The sequence below is a fragment of the Lepus europaeus genome, chromosome X (genome assembly GCF_033115175.1).
Source record: "Lepus europaeus isolate LE1 chromosome X, mLepTim1.pri, whole genome shotgun sequence".
Taxonomy (NCBI): domain Eukaryota; kingdom Metazoa; phylum Chordata; class Mammalia; order Lagomorpha; family Leporidae; genus Lepus; species Lepus europaeus.
In genome coordinates, this window is record NC_084850.1 from 131,634,825 (window position 1) to 131,650,940 (window position 16,116).

Genomic DNA, 16,116 nt, shown 5'->3' on the forward strand with positions numbered 1-16,116 from the left:
TTGACTTTTATCATCTTGCAATGGTTTCAATCAAAGTCCAGGGACTCTAATAAGAATTTGTGAATGAACTTCCATTTATTAAGCATTTCCAGATAGCTTTTTGGAAGAAAATAAGAGACATCAAAGTTATCACATCAGCAATCTTAATGGTGATGATGACAGTGGTGATAATAACTAACAACTCTTATTTATTGATTCATAGCTAATGATCACTCTGCTAAGCAGTTCCATTAATGGCCCAACGTTACGGGAATTCTTTAAGTTTCTCTTGTGGATCATCCAAAGCAGCCTTCATTTGGTCCAAAAGCTTAAAAAACGTGAGGGAGCTCTAAATGTGATTTGGAGCCCTCACATATAGTTCTCAGACCTCTTCTCAAAACTATTCTGGTTCATTATGTCTTGTGTAGCTACTAAAAATAGAACTTAAATTATTTACCAGGGAATTAAAACTTGGTTAAAGTAAACAACTTGATTAGCATTTTCTGGTTCAGTTTGGCTATATACCTCTAAAAGGTCAAGGGATCATGTTGCATACTTCAGTTTCAAACAAGAAGAAAAAAATAACTATAGACTCATTTGGTGTCTAGATTTAAAAAGCTAAATCTCAAAGTAACGACCTGGTATAAAATGAAAATGTTATAAAAGTTCATTTCCAAAGTTTGGCTTAAAAAAAAGCACAATTCAATGGATTTAATTCTACACAATCCCTTTTTATTAACATAATGAGATCTTTTACCTCCATCCGATTCAAGTCACGAGGCTGTTGGTTTGCTGGCACTGACTCAGAATAAGAATCAAATAATGCGCACTCCCACTTGGGCTTAGGAAAAGCTAAGAAGAAGCAAAAAGGATACATAAGAATGTGTATTTCCTATTAGATTTTCTGTGCTTTTTAAATGTAACAACAAAATCAACTAGCTCCTGTATACTACTTGTAGTACCAACCATGTTGAGGTAGGTTCTTTACATATACAGCCCAGCACCTCTACCATCCCCATTTTACACACAATGAAACTGAGGAACAGGAAAGTTATGCAACTTACTCAATGTCATATAGCCGGTAAATGGAGCAGAGGGACTTGAACTCCCAGCAGTCAGGCTGAGGGCCCTTGCTCGTAGCACAACAGCCATTTTCCACATGAATGATTACTATCACAATATTGAAGCATTAACTATGATACTAATATAATCTGTACATATTGTAACTATGGTGAAAGTTTGAATGCTACACACATTATTAAGGAAATAATTCATTTTAGCTATTATTGGAAATAAACAATATATAATAATGTATGCCCAAGATAACTTTGTATAATACAATGCTCTTAGGTTAGCAGGAGTAACAAAAAGCAAAATCACAAATTCTTGTTGGTTTACAAGAAAATAAAACCACATTATGAGTTTCTTCTAATGTGCAACAGAGACAATGGCTGTTAGTTGGGTAGCTGAGTGAATTAGCATGAGGAAAAATCATGCTACTTGGGGAGCTAATTACCTAACACCAGACTAATTCTTAGAAGCAGATTCAGCTTTGCCACTTGGTTACAAAGTAATTAAGAAATGTGTGGGGCTGGTGCTGTGGTGTGGCGGGTGAGGCTGCCGCCTGCAGTGCCGGCATCCCATTATGGGCGCCAGTTTGAGTCTCGGTTACTCCACTTCCAATCCAGCTCTCTTCTATGGCCTGGGAAAGCAGTGGGGGATGGCCAAAGTCCTTGGGCCCCTGCACACATGTGGAAGACCCGGAGGAAGCTCCTGGCTCCTGACTTTGGATCGGTGCAGCTCCAGCCATTGTGGCAAGTTGGGGAATGAAACAATGGATGGAAGACCTCTCTCTCTGTATCTCTCTCTCTCTCTGCCTCTCCTTCTCTCTGTGTAACTCTGAGTTTCAAATAATAACTAAATTTTTAAAAAGAAGAAATGTCTCAATAGCTAGAAAATTTGTCCATATTGTGAATAGGAAAAGCAGATTGGGGTAGACAATAAACAGAAACTACAAATCAAATTTGTCAAGACAAGCTATTAGGAAATCGAATTTTAATGCAATGTTCAAAAAACAGTTTTTGAATCAAATGTGAAAAATGGATTGGCACTGTTTTTAAGCCATCCCCACCACCCACCCCAACCAGGGATGGAAATGCAAACATCCTTCTGAAGTCAAGGACTGGCCACATGGAGCTGGGTACAAGCACCTGCATTTGTTCACTGGCTTACCCTGGTTTGACATTTCACTGCTATCAAATGGGAAACCATGAGCCTGCGTGATATTTCTGACCATATCTGGTGGTCTGTTTTCCTTGGTAAAAACTTAATAAAGCACTTTTCAGAGCACCATTCCCCAACCCATTCCCAAGAGCAGTTTCTTTTATTCAAGAAAAAAAAGTAAGGTATACAAGCTAAATTGACGTTTTGAGATTTGATTATTGTTTATAGCCCTTGTTTATACTCTTGAGGAACAGTGCTTTTTCTACTTACTGTTTGTAGAATTCTTTATTTAGTGGAGGGTTAAGCTTGTGATTATAAAGTAAATTAAAAGTATATTTTATAAAATTTAAATGAAAAGTAAGAAAGGAAGGGAGAGGGAGGGTGGGACTAAGGGAGGGAGGGAGAGCAGGGTGGGAATTACATGCTCTTAAATCAGTATATATGAGATACATGAAGTTTGTTCCCCTTGTATAAATTTTTTAATGTTCCCAAATAATGAGGACAATGATAAAGACAATTCAATGATACCAGTAACTGATGGGCTTACTGCTTATTGATCTATTTGTCTACAAAAATAAATCTCCTGGGGAGAGCAGCAAGATGGCGGAATAGGAAGGGAGCCACTGATAGTCCGGGAAGAGATAGCTTAATAAAAGTGGAGATACTGCAGGTTCAAGGAAGAGTAGGGGAAGAAACAGCAGAGGAAACTCTTCCAGAACTAGTGATTCACAGTGGATCTGCGTGGAGGGCGTGGGAGCCCACGGCTCAGGACACCAGTGGCAGAATCAACACACCAGCACTGGAACGCGAGGTGAGCCAAACCTCAATGGCCCAAGACACCAGTAGGAAAGTGGAAAGAGGAGACTAGAGGGAACGAGGCTTGAAACCCCATGGGGAAAAGGTCACCATGTTAATTAGAAGAGAGAGGAAAAAAAAGTGACCAATACAGACACGAGTTTCTCTCTCTCCGCTCACCTCTCAAAGGCGAGCAAGACAAAGAGCAGGCACCATTTTGGACATACGTCATAAGCGGGGCAACCTCAGGTCTGCACCCCCCCCCCTCAGCCAAGCAGAAAAATCTGACTCTGGGGAGCGTGAAATAACAGGAGATTAGGACCTAGTGAATGTGTGGTGCTAATGAACTGAGACTGTGAAAAAAAGAGACGTGAGGGAGAGAACTCACAGAATTCACGTGAGTACTCTCCAGAAACGCTACAATTCAGTAACCTTGGCAACCCAGTGGGAGACTGCAGGAGAATTTGAGCCCACACTGAGGGCAGCAGATTCCCTGTGTGGTCCTTGGGAAAGAACTTCCGATCTCTGGCTCCTATGGGTATATCATTCGCCTGCTAACTACCTCCAATTCCGCTCAGCTGTGTGGAATTACTTCCCTTTTGAATCAAAAAAATAAAGAAAGAGAGAGAAAGATTCCCATGCCTAACCTGGGAGTGTCACCATTGGCACACCCTTAACCCTGAGGAACCAAACAGAGCTCTCAGGCCACACCCATCTCAAGCCTCTAAGGCTCCATCAAAAGCAGACAGTCCACTTAATACAGTCATAGTATAACAAGAAAAAAACATCACAGTGAGGGAAGAAGAATCCAAAGAATATCTCTACAACGGCAAGCAACAAACAAAGAAACCAAGGAAACAAGAACAAGGAAGACATTATGACACCCCCAAATGAACAAGACACCCCAAGCCAAGATTATGAAGATGATGAGATGGAAGAAATGCAAGATACGGATTTCAAAAAATTTATGATAAGAACAATTAGAAGTTTTCAAAAACAAATGCTTGAACTACGGAATTCCTTACTGGACAGGATAGAATCTTCGAGAAAATGAAATCTTAAGGAGGAATCAAAATGAAACGCAGAAACTAGTAGAATAGGAAAGTGTGATAGTGAAGAGAAATCAAAATGAAATGAAGAACTCAATAGATCAAATGACAAACACATTAGAGGGCATTAAAAACAGAGTCAGTGAAACTTAGAACTTAGAGCACAGGAAAGTATACAGTCAAACCAAAGAAAAGAAGAAGAAATCAGAAATCTAAAAAATATTGTTGGGAATCTACAGGATACTATTAAAAAACCCAACATTCGAGTTCTAGGAGTTCCTGAAGGCATGGAGAGAGAGAAAGGATTAGAAGGCCTTTTTAGTGAGATACTAGCAGAAAATTTCCCAGGTTTGGAGAAGGACAGAGACATCCTAGTACAGGAAGCTCATAGAACCCCTAATAAACATGATCAAAAGAGATCCTCACCATGACACGTCGTAATCAAACTCACCACAGTGAAACACAAAGAAAAGATCCTAAAATGTGCAAGAGAGAAACGCCAGATTACTCTCAGAGGATCTCCAATTAGACTCACAGCTGACTTCTCATCAGAAACCCTACAAGCTAGGAGAGAATGGCGAGATATAGCCCAGGTACTAAGAGAGAAAAACTGCCAGCCCAGAATATTATATCCTGCAAAGCTCTCATTTGTGAATGAAGGTGAAATAAAGACCTTTCACAGCAAACAGAAACTGAAAGAATTTGTCACCACTCGTCCAGCCCTGCAAAAAATGCTTAAAGATGTGTTACATACAGAAACACAGAAACACGGTAACCAATATGAAAGAAGATAAAGGAAGGAAACCTCACAGCAAAAGATCACAGGAGTCTCAAACCATATATTAGAAAAAATCTTTGGCAAATGGCAGGGCAAAGTTACTCCTTCTCAACAGTCGCATTGAATGTTAATGGCTTGAACTGCCCAGTTAAAAGACACCGATTGGCGGATTGGGTTAAGGAACAAAACCCATCTTTTTGCTGCTTACAAGAAACACATCTTTCCAACAATGATGCATACAGGCTGAAAGTGAAAGGCTGGAAAAATATATACCATGCCAACAGAAATGAAAAAAGAGCGGGCGTAGCCATCTTAATATCAGACAACATAAACTTTACCACAAAAACTGTTAGGAGAGACAAAGAGGGGCACTATTTAATGATTAAGGGATCCATTCAATAGGAAGATATAACGATTATCAATGTATATGCACCTAATTACAGGGCACCAGCTTATTTAAAAGACTTGTTAAGGGACTTAAAGGGAGACTTAGACCCCAATACAATAGTACTGGGGGACTTCTGGGGGACTTCAATACTCCACTCTCAGAGATAGACAGATCAACAGGACAGAAGATCAACAAGGAGACAGTAGATTTAAATGACACTGTAGCCCAAATGGATCTAACAGATATCTACAGAACTTTTCATCCTACACATAAAGAATTTACATTCTTCTCAGCAGTACATGGAACCTTCTCTAGGATTGACCACGTACAAGGCCATAAAGGAAGTCTCAGCAAATTCAAAATAATTAGAATCATATGATGCAGCTTCTCAGACCATAGAGGAATGAAGTTGGAAATTAGCAACTCAGGAATCCCTAGAGCATATGCAAACACGTGGAGACTGAACAACATGTTCCTGAATGATCAATGGGTCATAGAAGAAACCAAAAGAGAAATCAAAAATTTTCTGGAAGTAAACGAGGATAACAGCACAAAATACCAAAACTTATGGGATACAGTAAAAGCAGTGTTAAGAGGAAAGTTTATATCAATAGGTGCCTACATCAAGAAATTGGAAAGGCACCAAATAGATGAGCTTTCAAGTCATCTCAAGGATCTAGAAAATCTGCAGCAAACCAGACCCAAACCCAATAGGAAAAGAGAAATAATAAAAGTCAGAGAAGAAATCAACAGGATTGAATTAAAAAAAATTACCAAAAATCAGCCAAACAAGGAGCTGGTATTTTGAAAAAATAAACAAAATTGACACCCCATTGGCCCAACTAACTAAAAAAAGAAGAGAAAAGACCCAAATCAACAAAATCAGAGATGAAAATGGAAACATAACAACAGACACCACAGAAATAAAAAGAATCATCAGAAACTACTATAAGGACTTGTATGCCAGCAAACAGGGAAATCTATCAGAAATAGATAGATTCCTGGACACATGCAACCTACCTAAATTGAGCCAGGAAGACATAGAAAACCTAAACAGACCCATAACTGAGAAAGAAATTGAAACAGTAATAAAGGCCCTCCCAACAAAGAAAAGCCCAGGACCAGATGGATTCACTGCTGAGTTCTACCAGACATTTAGAGAAGTACTAACTCCAATTCTTCTCAAACTATTCAGAGCAATCAAAAAAGAGGGAATCCTCCCAAATTCTTTCTATGAAGCCAGCATCACCTTAATTCCTAAGCCGGAAAAAGATGCAGCATTGAAAGAGAATTACAGACCAATATCCCTGATGAACATAGATGCAAAAATCCTCAATAAAATTCTGGCCAATAGAATGCAACAACACATCAGAAAGATCATCCACCCAGACCAAGTGGGATTTATCCCTGGTATGCAGGGATGGTTCAACGTTCGCAAAACAATCCATGTGATACACCACATTAACAGACTGCAGAAGAAAAACCATATGATTCTCTCAATAGACGCAGAGAAAGCATTTGATAAAATACAACACCCTTTCATGATGAAAACTCTAAACAAACTGGGTATGGAAGGAACATTCCTCAATACAATCAAAGCAATATATGAAAAACCCACGGCCAACATCCTATTGAATGGGGAAAAGTTGGAAGCATTTCCACTGAGATCTGGTACCAAACAGGGATGCCCACTCTCACCATTGCCATTCAATATAGTTCTGGAAGTTTTAGCCAGAGCTGTTAGGCAAGAAAAAGAAATTAAAGGGATACAAATTGGGAAGGAAGAACTCAAACTATCCCTCTTTGCAGATGATATGATTCTTTAGTTAGGGGACCCAAAGAACTCTACTAAGAGACTACTGGAACTCATCGAAGAGTTTGGCAAAGTAGCAGGATATAAAATCAACAGCCTTTGTATACACAGGCAATGCCATGGCTGAGGAAGAACTTCTAAGGTCAATCCCATTCACAATAGCTACAAAAACAATCAAATACCTTGGAATCAACTTAACCAAGGATGTTTAAGATCTCTACAATGAAAATTACAAAACCTTAAAGAAAGAAATAGAAGAGGATACCAAAAAATGGAGAAATCTTCCATGCTCATGGATTGGAAGAATCAATATCATCAAAATGTCCATTCTCTCAAAAGCAATTTATAGATTCAATGCAATACCAATCAAAATACCAAAGGCATTCTTCTCAGATCTGGAAAAAATGATGCTGAAATTTATATGGAGACACAGGAGACCTTGAATAGCTAAAGCAATCTTGAACAACAAAAACAAAGCCGGAGGCATCACAATACCAGATTTTAGGATATACTACAGGGCAGTTGTTATCAAAACAGCATGGTACTGGTACAGAAACAGATGGATAGACCAATGGAACAGAATAGAAACACCAGAAATCAATCCAAACATCTACAGCCAACTCATATTTGATCAAGGATCCAAAACCAATCCCTGGAGTAAGGACAGTCTATTCAATAAATGGTGCTGGGAAAACTGGATTTCCACGTGCAGAAGCATGAAGCAAGACCCCTACCTTTCACCTTACACAAAAATTCACTCAACATGGATTAAAGACTTAAATCTACGACCCGAAACCATCAAATTATTAGAGAACATTGGAGAAACCCTGCAAGATATAGGTACCGGCAAAGACTTCTTGGAAAAGACCCCAGGAGCACAGGCAGTCAAAGCAAAAATTAACATTTGGGATTGCATCAAATTGAGAAGTTTCTGTACTTCAAAAGAAACAGTCAGGAAAGTGAAGAGGCAACCGACAGAATGGGAAAAAATATTTGCAAACTATGCAACAGATAAAGGGTTGATAACCAGAATCTACAAAGAGATCAAGAAACTCTACAACATCGAAACAAACAACCCACTTAAGAGATGGGCCAAGGACCTCAACAGAAGTTTTTCAAAAGAGGAAATCCAAACGGCCAAACAGACACCCCGGTTAGAATGGCTCACATTCAGAAATCCACCAACAACAGATGCTGGAGAGGATGTGGGGAAAAAGGGACACTAACCCACTGTTGGTGGGAATGCAAACTGGTTACGTCACTATGGAAGTCAGTCTGGAGATTCCTCAGAAACCTGAATATAACCCTTCCATACAACCCAGCCATCCCACTCCTTGGAATTTACCCAAAGGAAATTAAATTGGCAAACAAAAAAGCTGTCTGCACATTAATGTTTATTGCAGCTCAATTCACAATAGCTAAGACCTGGAACCAACCCAAATGCCCATCAACAGTAGACTGGATAAAGAAATTATGGGACACGTACTCTATAGAATACTAGACAGCAGTCAAAAACAATGAAATCCGGTCATTTGCTATAACTAGTACTGAAACATTATTTTACACTTTGTGTTTCTGTGTGGGTGCAAACCGATGAAATCTTTACTTAATATATACTAAATCGATCTTCTGTATATAAAGAGAATTGAAAATGAATCTTGATGTGAATGGAATGGGAGAGGGAGCGGGAGACGGGAGGGTTGCGGGTGGGAGGGAAGTTATGGGGGGGAAAAGCCATTGTAATCCATAAACTGTACTTTGGAAATTTATATTTACTAAATAAAAAAAATAAATCTCCTTTCACACACATACATACAAAAAGAACAGTTTTAACCAATATAAGATATTCCTTTCTAGTCTTCCAATCAGTGCTCTGACTAGAATGGTATGCATGATTAATGCCTTATCATGAGAAAGTCTTTCCATATAGAAAGTGAACACTTTCAAAAATTACAAATGTCAACACTTTTCAAGATTTATTTATTGGGGGCCGGCGCTGTGGCTCACTTGGTTAATCCTCCACCTGCGGCGCCCGCATCCCATATGGGCGCCGGGTTCTAGTCCCAGTTGCTCCTCTTCTAGTCCAGCTCTGCTGTGGCCTGGGAATGCAGTGGAGGATGGCTCAAGTGCTTGGGCCCCTGCACCTGCGTTGGAGACCAGGAAGAAGTACCTGGTTCCTGGCTTTGGATCAGCGTAGCTCCGGCCATGGCGGCCATTTGGGGGGTGAACCACGAAGGAAGACCTTTCTCACTGTCTCTCTCTCTCACTGTCTGTCAAATAAATAAATTTTTTAAAAAAGAAAGAAAATAAAAAGAAAAAAAAAGATTTATTTATTGGGGCAAGCACTGTGGCACAGCAGGTTAACGCCCTGGCCTGAAGCACCAGCATCCTATAGGGCTGGCGGTTCGAGACCTAGCTGCTCCATTTCTGATCCAGCTCCCTGCTAATGGCCTAGGAAAGCAGTTGAAGATGGCTTAAGCGACTGGGCCCCTGCACCCACTTTGGGAGACCCAGAGGAAGCTCCAGCTCAGTGGTTCAGATGAGCCCAGCCTTAGCTGTTGAGACCATTTGGTGAATGATCCAGTTAGTAGAAGACCTTTCTCTCTGTCTCTTCCTCTCTGTAACTCTGCCTCTCAAATAAATAAATAAAATATTTAAAAAAAAAAGCAGATTGCTGGGCCCTGTCTCTAGAGTGAAAGAAGGGGAGGAGGGGGGAGGAGAGGAGAGGGGAGGGGAGGGGAGGGGAGGGGAGGGGAGGAAAGTCAGAGCTAGAGATAGAGAGGGAGAGATCTTCCATCTGCTGGTTCACTTTCGAGATCAATACAATGGCCAGGGCTGGGCCAAATCGAAGCCAGAAGCTTCTTCCAGGTCTCCTTCATGGATATGGGGGCCCAATCACTTGGGCCATCTTCCATTGCTTTCCCAAGGCCATTAGTAGGTAGCTGGCTTGGAAGTGGAGCAGCCATATGTGAATCAGTGCCCACATAGGATGCCAGTGTCACAGGTGGTAGCTTTACCACTGAACTGCAATGCCAGCCCCCATAACTGTCAACAATTAACTGATAAATCTCTCTTGAGTAGGTCCACATCTTTCCACCTCCACTGTCACCTCCACAGTATGAGGCCCTCACAGCTCCTGACTGAACTGCTACCTTAACTTTGTCTTCTACTTTCTATCCTTGACCTAGAAAACTGTTCTCTATATGGCAACAAGCATGATCACTTCAAATAATAAATCTGATCCTATCATTCCTGGCCTAAAATAGGTCAATGTTATTACCCACAACTTGTTTCCCCAGCTTCCTCTTCTAACTCATTCCAGTCTTTCTATCCCTGTGTCTTGAAATTTCCATTCCTTTCATGTTCCAAACTTCTTCTCAGTTCCTGTGCAGCATTTCTGATGTGCCCTTTATAAGAATTCCATTTCCCAAAACCTCTTTTTCACCTACACAGCCCTAAGTTCATCCTTCACATCTCAGCCCAAACATTTAAGGAAATCATTCCTAAGGTCATGCATCCTCTTGCTGTGCTTGTACTTCCCCTTCACAGCACTTATCACTGGCTCCAATGGCACATTTGTGAGGTGTATTTCACAGCTGGCCTCTAGCTGATCACAAGTTTCAGGAGGGTAGGAACTCTGTTTCATATACTATTCTGGCCACAGAAATCACATGGTACCTCTCCCATAGTAAGTACTCAAGAAACGTTTTTAACAAACTATATGGCAAAAATTTTCTTAGAATCTACTCAGTTACCTGGACATGAAAACAACAAGACTCATTCATAGGTAAAGCCACTAAATAATCTAACTTACCCTTCCAACTCTGAACATTAATTCTTACTGTTAGGGAAAGGCGTTGTATCTGTAACTAAAATGGCATCAGATACAATTTCTGTTTCCTTACTTCATTGAAAATAAGCCTGATTAGTTTTGAATGCATGATAGGACCAACCAAATCTATGCTCTTCACCAACCTTATTGAAAAAAAATAAATTTTAAAAAATAAAAAAGGTGAATGGGATACCATAAAATTGAAGCAAAAAAATAAAAAGGACTACTAATATTTTGCAAAGAGAAGACCTACATGGCTCTGGTCATTTGCTTGAGCTTCATACAAGGATAAATATGGGCAAAAAACATTAAAAATTAACTTCTAAACCCTCAATATTTGCCTGAAATATACTGGCACTGAGATTGATGGGATTTTATGAGGTTTCTCTTGTATTCTTTTAGAACTATATAATCCTGGATTAATCTCATAATCTTAGAAAATGATTGCAATTTTTAAATTTATATAAATGGAACAAATTTCATGTATTTCATATATAGTTTTAACAACACAATGATACTTTACACCCTATCCCCCTCCCTCCTTCTTCCTTTCTTATTTTTCTTTTAATTTTTACAATGACATACTTTCAATTTATTTTATAATCACAAGCTTAGCCTTGAAAGATATGTGATGGACTATTGTTTCCACATAAATATATGCTGCCAGTCTCCATAAAAGACCAGAAAGAAACAAGGGGTTTCATTCCAAGTGAAAGAGATGCCTCTTGATTGGCACTATTTTTTTTTTTTGGACAGGCAGAGTTAGACAGTGAGAGAGAGAGAGACAGAGAGAAAGGTCTTCCTTTTTCTGTTGGTTCAAGACCCAAGAGGCTACTAAGGCTGACGCATTGCGCTGCGCCGATCCAAAGCCAGGAGCCAGGTGCTTCCTCCTGGTCTTCCATGCGGGTGCAGGGCCCAAGGACCTGGGCCATCCTCCACTGCACTCCCGGGCCACAGCAGAGAGCTGGACTGGAAGAGGAGCAACCGGACTAGAACCCGGGGTGCCGGCACTGCAGGCGGAGGATTAGCCTAGTGAGCCGCGGCGCCAGGATTGGCACTATTTTTTAATAGCCTCCCCTCTACTGAATAAGAAAGTCAAAATAAGCCATCTGCAGTAGTTAAGAAATTAAGAGGTAATTTCTGTTAACATACTTTTTTTTAATTAAACTTTTATTTAATGAATATAAATTTCCAAAGTACAGCTTATGGGTTACAATGGGTTCCCCCTCCCAAAACTTCCCTCCCACCCACAACCCTCCCCTTTCCCGCTCCCTCTCCCCTTCCAATCACATCATGATTCATTTTCAATTCTCCCTATATACAGAAGATCAGCTTAGTATATATTAGGTAACGATTTCAACAGTTTGCCCCCATATAGCAACACAAAGTGAAAAAAAAAATACTGTTGGAGTACTAGTTCAGTTTGCCCCATATAGCAACACAAAGTGAAAAAAAAATACTGTTGGAGTACTAGTTAATTTTCTATGCCATTTCCAATTTAACACCAGGTTTTTTTTTTCATTTCCAATTATCTTTATATACAGAAGATCGATTCAGTATATAATTAGTAAAGATCTCATCAGTTTGTACCCACGCAGAAACACAAAGTGTAAAAATACTGTTTCAGTACTAGTTATAGCATCACTGCACATTAGACAACACATTAAGGAAGCAGACTCATAGAATGGCAGATGTCCTAAACAACACTCTGGCCTCAGAATCAGCCCTTAAGGCATTCGGATCTGGCTGAAGAGCCCATGAGAGTATTTTAGGCATGGAAAGCCAAGATACCATGGAAAAGAAAAAAAGAAGAAGACCTAAATGAAAGATCTCTGTGAGTGAGATCCCAGTGGAAAGAACAGGGCCATCAAAGAAGGAGGTACCTTTCTCTGAAGGGAGAGAGAACTTCCACTTCGATTATGACCCTATCGGAATAGGATCGAGGTCAGCGAACTCTGAAGGCTTCCATGGCCCTGGCAACTCATGACTGGAGCCTAGGGAGATTACTGACACCATGAACAGGAGTGTCAAATTGTTAAGTCAGCAACAGAAGTCACTGTGTACTTACATCCCATGTGAGATCTGCCCTTAATGTGTTGTTAACATACTTTTATCTCATGGCTTTCAGATTTCTAAAAATGTTATCAGTGATTTTTTTTAAACAGTCCATGAAACATCTGAATACTTACAAAGTGACATATAGGGAATCATGACACATGGCATGGGTCCCAAGGCCATATGGCATCAGAACAAGAACTCAGCATTAATGCTGATCCCAAAATTGTGTGTATAGGAGATAAAATTACTTAGGACTCCTCCCAAGACTTGCAAGAACAAACATTGAAGCTGTTAGATACAACTAAATAATGCTAGAGCAGACCATGGCCTTCAGGAGAGCTGTTAATCCCTTATAGAGAAAAGCCTATGTGGTCCCATTCCCAAAAGAGAGTGTTACTGTATGCTCTTGCGCTGCCAAGGTAGCCCCAGGAAAGAAAGTCATCACCTCTTTGTAGCAATCCAGGAAAACAAAAAGAATGGGTTGGGGGGGTAAAGAGAGAAACCAAAGAAGAAAGAGCAATTTACCATCCAAAAGCTGCCCAATTGCAAGCTAGTTCCTAGAGACTCTGAGGTTCTTCCCTAGTCTCTAAGGAAGGCTCAAGTTACGACCAACCAGTTGTAGGCAGACGGGCTGGCACTGTGGCGCAGCAGGTTAACACCCTGGCCTGAAGCGCCAGCATCCCATATGGCGTCAGTTCGAGACCCGGCTGCTCCACTTCTAATCCAGCTCTCTGCTATGGCCTGGGAAAGCAGTGGAAGATGGCCCAAGTCCTTGGGTCCCTGCACCTATGTGGGAGACCTGGAAGAACCTCCTGGCTCCTGGCTTCGGATCAGCGCAGCTCCGGCTGTTGCGGCCATCTAGGGAGTGAACCATGGATGGAAGACTTCTCCCTCCTTCCCTCCCTCTCTCTTTCTCTCTGTCTCTCCTCTCTCTGTGTAACTATTTCAAACAAATAAATCTTTAAAAAAAAAAAACAACCAGTTTTAGGCAGAAAGCAGCCGTTATTAGTAAAGTCGAAGTCCTAAAATTAGTAGTAGCTTTTGCTCTGACCTCTCCAACATAATTTATGGGGGTATTTGAGGAAGACTCCAAAATGAGTCACTCTTCCTCCAACATATTCACCTGTGACTGGCACCCACCCTATACATAGTCTCTTTGCTTTGGCTGAATCCCTACCTCCACCCTACCTAATACATAAAATGGCAGTCTTTTTATTTAAGAGTCAGAAACCCCAAGACTGACTTAGATATCACTTTGAATCTGGTGTCATCATGAGGAGGACACTACACAAGACAATCTGAGGCCTTTTTCAGATTTAGCCACAAAAAGTATACTCCAGTAATGGTTACAATTTATTTAAAGACATTGACCCTCTTGCCAATAATCACACAAGGCTAAGTTCTTCTTTACTTAAGAGTGGCTTCCTCAAAGTAAGAAATATTGTTGAAAGCACCAGCTGTTACTGGGCCCTTTCACTGAAAATTATGCTTCTCTGAACAATGGAAAACAAGCCAGCACCCACTGCCTTTGAAAACGTCACAACTACTTTTTCTAGCCTTCCAAAGGAAATGATACATATGTTGGACTCACCATGATTCTATGTAAAGGGTTCAAATCCATAGTCAGGGGATGACAATTTTTATTAAGGAGGCAGAGTTCTATTACCAGCTTCTGGTTGCTGGAATATTGTATATCTTTATCTGATGGTGGGTATATGGTATATCTATCTATAAAAATTCATCAACTGTACATTTAAGATGATAGCACTTTGCACATTTTACTGCATGGAATCTTTTCACTTATTAATTAGGTATATGAGTTCTATTCTATTCCACAGCCCAAGGTCATTTGGGCACACTAGGAGGTATCTCGAGATGCAAAGTCAGTACTTGGCTCTATGAGATCTTCTTTGATATCAGCTGGGAAATTCAATACTTGCCTATTCCACAACTGTCATAAAAGGGTAACTTTGGTTCTAACGCATCCAGAGGGCACTTAAAAGGGAATAACAGATGAATCACCCTTACCTATAACAGTTCTATTTCTCATAAGATGTCAAAGTATAATATCAGTTAAAGAAAAATAACTATAGATACTAAGGACTCTCCAAGTATCTGGACACCATTTTAAGAAACTAAAGTTTCAGCAGTGGAACAGGGATGGGGGGTACATTTGGCATACTAGTCAACATGCTGCTTAAGATGCCTGCATCCCATATTGGAGTGCCTGTGTTCAAGTCCTGGCTCCACTCTCAATTCTAGCTTCTTGCTAATGTGTACTCTGGGAGGCAGTGCATGATGGCTAAAATACTTGGGTCTTTGCCATCTACCTGAGAGATTCAGGTTGAGTTTCAGGCTCCTGGCTCCAGCCTGGCTCAGCGCTGGCTGTTGCAGCCACTTGAGGAGTGAACCAGGAGATGGAAGATAGCCCTGTTTCTGTCTGTCTGTCTGTCTGTCTGTCTCTCTCTCTCTCTATATATATATATATATATATATACACATATGTATATGTATGTATATATATGTATACATATGTATATGTATGTGTATATATATATATATATATACATATCTTTGTTACTGCTCTCCATTTCAAATAAATACCACTTTAAAAAAAAGAAATAAAGGTTTCTTGGAAGGTGCCTAAGGTTTATGATTTGTGATGCAGCCTTACCTGCTTGCAGGTACTCTGGCTGCAGAGTCGGAGGCAGCCCTTCGGGCAGTGGGTAGCCATTCTTCCGGGCCACAATGAGATGAAATGCAGCACAGAACTCAGGCAGGGTCAGGGCACCATCACAATCAGCATCACTCAGCTCCCTAAATGTAACAGAAATCATGAGTACCTACCACAGGGCACAGAGGAAAAGTTATTGGGCTTCAAGCATTCAAACACAACTCCCAGGCTCTCTGGCGGTGATTCTGTAGGCTCTCCAAACCCTCCCAGCCAAACTCATTTGAAATTAAAGGGGTCCACTGGAAGGAAGAAAAATGCTGACTGATAGCATTGGCATCAGTAGCATTTTATAAATCAAAATTTAAATTCTTCAACTTCTCCAGAAGGTATGTTTTTGCAACAATGAGGACCTGGCATAAGAAACTGCACAGAAAGAAAAGGATGCCTGGAACTCCACAGTTAGCAGACCGTCATTCAGTAAATGTTGGCTGTATATGCTAAGTGCCCTAGATCTGGTGTTCAAACCA

The 16,116-nt window shown here is 40.5% G+C and overlaps 1 protein-coding gene across 6 annotated transcripts in view; it reads right to left on the bottom strand.

The window, feature by feature from the left end:
* REPS2 (RALBP1 associated Eps domain containing 2) overlaps window positions 1-16,116 on the bottom strand; it is a 258,360-nt gene that overhangs the window by 114,743 nt on the left and 127,501 nt on the right. For all 6 annotated transcript variants that reach the window (XM_062183462.1, XM_062183461.1, XM_062183458.1 and 3 more), the window contains exons 8-9: window positions 15,590-15,732; window positions 737-831 (exon numbers count right to left, since the gene is read on the bottom strand). In XM_062183462.1, coding sequence (XP_062039446.1) covers window positions 737-831; window positions 15,590-15,732 — 238 coding nt within the window. The remainder of the gene's footprint in view (window positions 1-736; window positions 832-15,589; window positions 15,733-16,116) is intronic.